Source organism: Manacus vitellinus, unplaced genomic scaffold (genome assembly GCF_001715985.3).
Source record: "Manacus vitellinus isolate BGI_N305 unplaced genomic scaffold, ASM171598v3 scaffold_65_pilon, whole genome shotgun sequence".
Lineage (NCBI taxonomy): Eukaryota > Metazoa > Chordata > Aves > Passeriformes > Pipridae > Manacus > Manacus vitellinus.
In genome coordinates, this window is record NW_021940724.1 from 9,531 (window position 1) to 12,539 (window position 3,009).

Sequence of the window (3,009 nt, forward strand, 5' to 3'; positions counted from 1 at the left end):
AAATATAGGAGAAATAGAAATTTGTAGAAATACAGGATAAATAGAAATATATAATAAATAGAAATATAGGAGAAATAGAAATTTATATAAATATAGGGTAAATATATGATAAATAGAAATATGAAATAAATACAAATATTGGATAAATAGAAATTTATAGAAATAATAGGAGAAATAGAAATATAAAATAAATAGAAATAATAGGAAAAATAGAAATTTAATCAAATACAGAAAAATATAAATATATAATAAATATAATTATAGGAGAAATAGAAATTTATATAAATATAGGGTAAATATATGATAAATAGAAATATGTGATAAATAGAAATATTTAATAAATAAAAATATTGGATAAATATAAATTTATAAAAATATATGATAGAAATATAGGATAAAAAGAAATGTATATGAAATAGACATTTATATAAATACAGGAAAACATAAATATATAATAAATATAATTATGGAATAAATAGAAATTTATAGAAATATAGGAGAAATAGAAATAGATAATAAATAAAAATAGAGGATAAATTTTATAGAAATAGATAATAAATAGAAATATAGGATAAATAGAAATTTATATTAATATAGGGTAAATAGAAATAGATAATAAATAGAAATGCGTGATAAATAGAACTATTTAATAAATACAAATATTGGATAAATATAAATTTATACAAATATATGACAGATAGAAAACTAGGATAAATAGAAATGTTGTCCTGCAGTCTGTGGGAATTCCAGACCTCACCTTTTCTCCGGGTTTTCCCGCCTCTCCGGGCTGCCCCTGCAAGGCAAATCCAGTCACATTCCAGAACTTCTTCTCCCTCCCTCCTTCCCTTCCTTCTTCCCTCTTCCTGGTCTTCCTTCCTCCCAAAAATCCGTGTCCCACCACCCCGGAGCTGCTGTTTGGTCCCTCTCGACCTTTTCCTGCCAAAAACATTCCCAAAATTGGGCTTTTTGAGGCCTTTTTTCCATCCCTGCATTTCCTCGTCTGTCCTGATCCAGCAGAAAATCAGGAAAGGCCCCTCTGGAATTTTAGACTCATGGAAGAGGATCATTCCAGCGCTTAGGTTGGAATTCACCTCCAAGATTATGGATCCCTCTCCACCTTTTCCTGCTGAAAACATTCCCAAAATTGGGCTTTTTGAGGCCTTTTTTTCATCCCTGTGTTTCCTCATCTTTCCTGATCCAGCAGAAAATCAGGAAAGCCTCTCCTTGGATTTTTAGAGTGGTGGAAGAGGATCATTCCAGCGTTTAGGTTGGAATTCACCTCCAAGATTATGGATCCCTCTCAATCTCTTCCTGCTGAAAACATTCCCGAAATTCGGCTTTTTGAGGCCTTTTTTCCATCCCTACATTTCCTTGTCTTTCCCAATCCAGCAGAAAATCAGGAAAGCCCCTCCTGGATTTCTAGACTCATGGAAGAGGATCATTCCAGAGTTTAGGTTGGAATTCACCTCCAAGATTATGGATCCCTCTCAATCTCTTCCTGCTGAAAACATTCCCCGAAATTGGGCTTTTTGAGGCCTTTTTTTCCATCCCTGCATTTCCTTGTCTTTCCTGATCCAGCAGAAAATCAGGAAAGCCCCTCCTTGGATTTTTAGAGTGGTGGAAGAGGATCATTCCATCGTTTAGGTTGCAATTCACCTCCAAGATTATGGGTCCCTTTCAAATTTTCCTGCNAATTCACCTCCAAGATTATGGGTCCCTTTCAAATTTTCCTGCTGAAAACATTCCCAAAATTGGGCTTTGTGAGGCCTTTTTTCCATTCCCATCCATCCCTGTGTTTCCTCATCTTTCCTGATCCAGCAGAAAATCAGGAAAGCCCCTCCTGGATTTTTAGAGTGGTGGAAGAGGACCATTCCAGCGTTTAGGTTGGACTTCACCTCCAAAATTATGGATCCCTCTCCACCTTTCCTGCTGAAAACATTCCCGAAATTGGGCTTTGTGAGGTCTTTTTTCCATCCCTGCATTTCCCTGTCTTTCTCAATCCATCAGAAAATCAGGAAAGCCTCTCCTTGGATTTTTAGAGTGGTGGAAGAGGATAATTCCATCATTTAGGTTGGAATTCACCTCCAAGATCATGGATTATTCCCGAGTGTGGCGGCGCTGCCGGAAGGAGGGCAGAGGTTCGGGAATAAAGGTGGGAATGTGGCAATCCCAGTTTCCATCGGGATGTTCCAGCTGCCTCTCCCTTTCCAGACTTTCTGAGCACAGGGAATTTTGGGAAAACCCCCACCTCTACCTTTTCTCCTTTGTCCCCGCGCATTCCGGGAGCTCCCGTTTCTCCCTGGAAAAAAACAGGGATTTATAAATTTATATTGATATTTATTTATTTAAAATTTATATCTATATAAATATCTATTTATCCTATATTTCTATTGATTATATATTTTTATCTATCATATATTTGTAGAAATTTCTATTTAACCAATATTTTTTATTATAATTTCTATGTATCCTATATTTCTATAAATTTCTATTTATCCTATAATTGTATTTAATTATATATTTATATTTTTCTATATTTGTAGACATTCATATTTATCTAAAATTTTTATTATATATTTCTATTTATTATATATTTCTCTCTATCATGTATTTGTATAAATTCATATTTACCCGATATTTATATTTATTATATATTTATATTTATCCTATATGTATATAAATTTCTATTTATCCTATAATACATTTATTAAATATTTATATTTTTCCTATATTTGTATAAATTTCTCTTTAGCCTATATTTCTATTTATCATATATTTATATTTACCCTATATTTCTATAAATTTCTACTTATTCTATATTTATAATATATTTCTATTTACCATATATTTATATAAATTTCTACTTATTCTATATTTATAATATATTTCTATTTACCATATATTTATATAAATTTCTACTTATCCTGTATTTCTATTTATTATATATTTCTATTTCTCCTATATTTGTATAAATTTCTATTTATCCTATATTAATATTTATTATATCTT

At 31.5% G+C, this 3,009-nt stretch overlaps 1 protein-coding gene across 1 annotated transcript in view; it reads right to left on the bottom strand.

The window, feature by feature from the left end:
- Nucleotides 1-3,009, bottom strand: part of LOC115307890 (collagen alpha-1(VII) chain-like) — a gene marked incomplete at its 3' end in the record, with an annotated part of 91,159 nt that overhangs the window by 9,512 nt on the left and 78,638 nt on the right. The window contains exons 40-41 of the mRNA XM_029963943.1: nt 2,255-2,299; nt 758-793 (exon numbers count right to left, since the gene is read on the bottom strand). Coding sequence (XP_029819803.1) covers nt 758-793; nt 2,255-2,299 — 81 coding nt within the window. The remainder of the gene's footprint in view (nt 1-757; nt 794-2,254; nt 2,300-3,009) is intronic.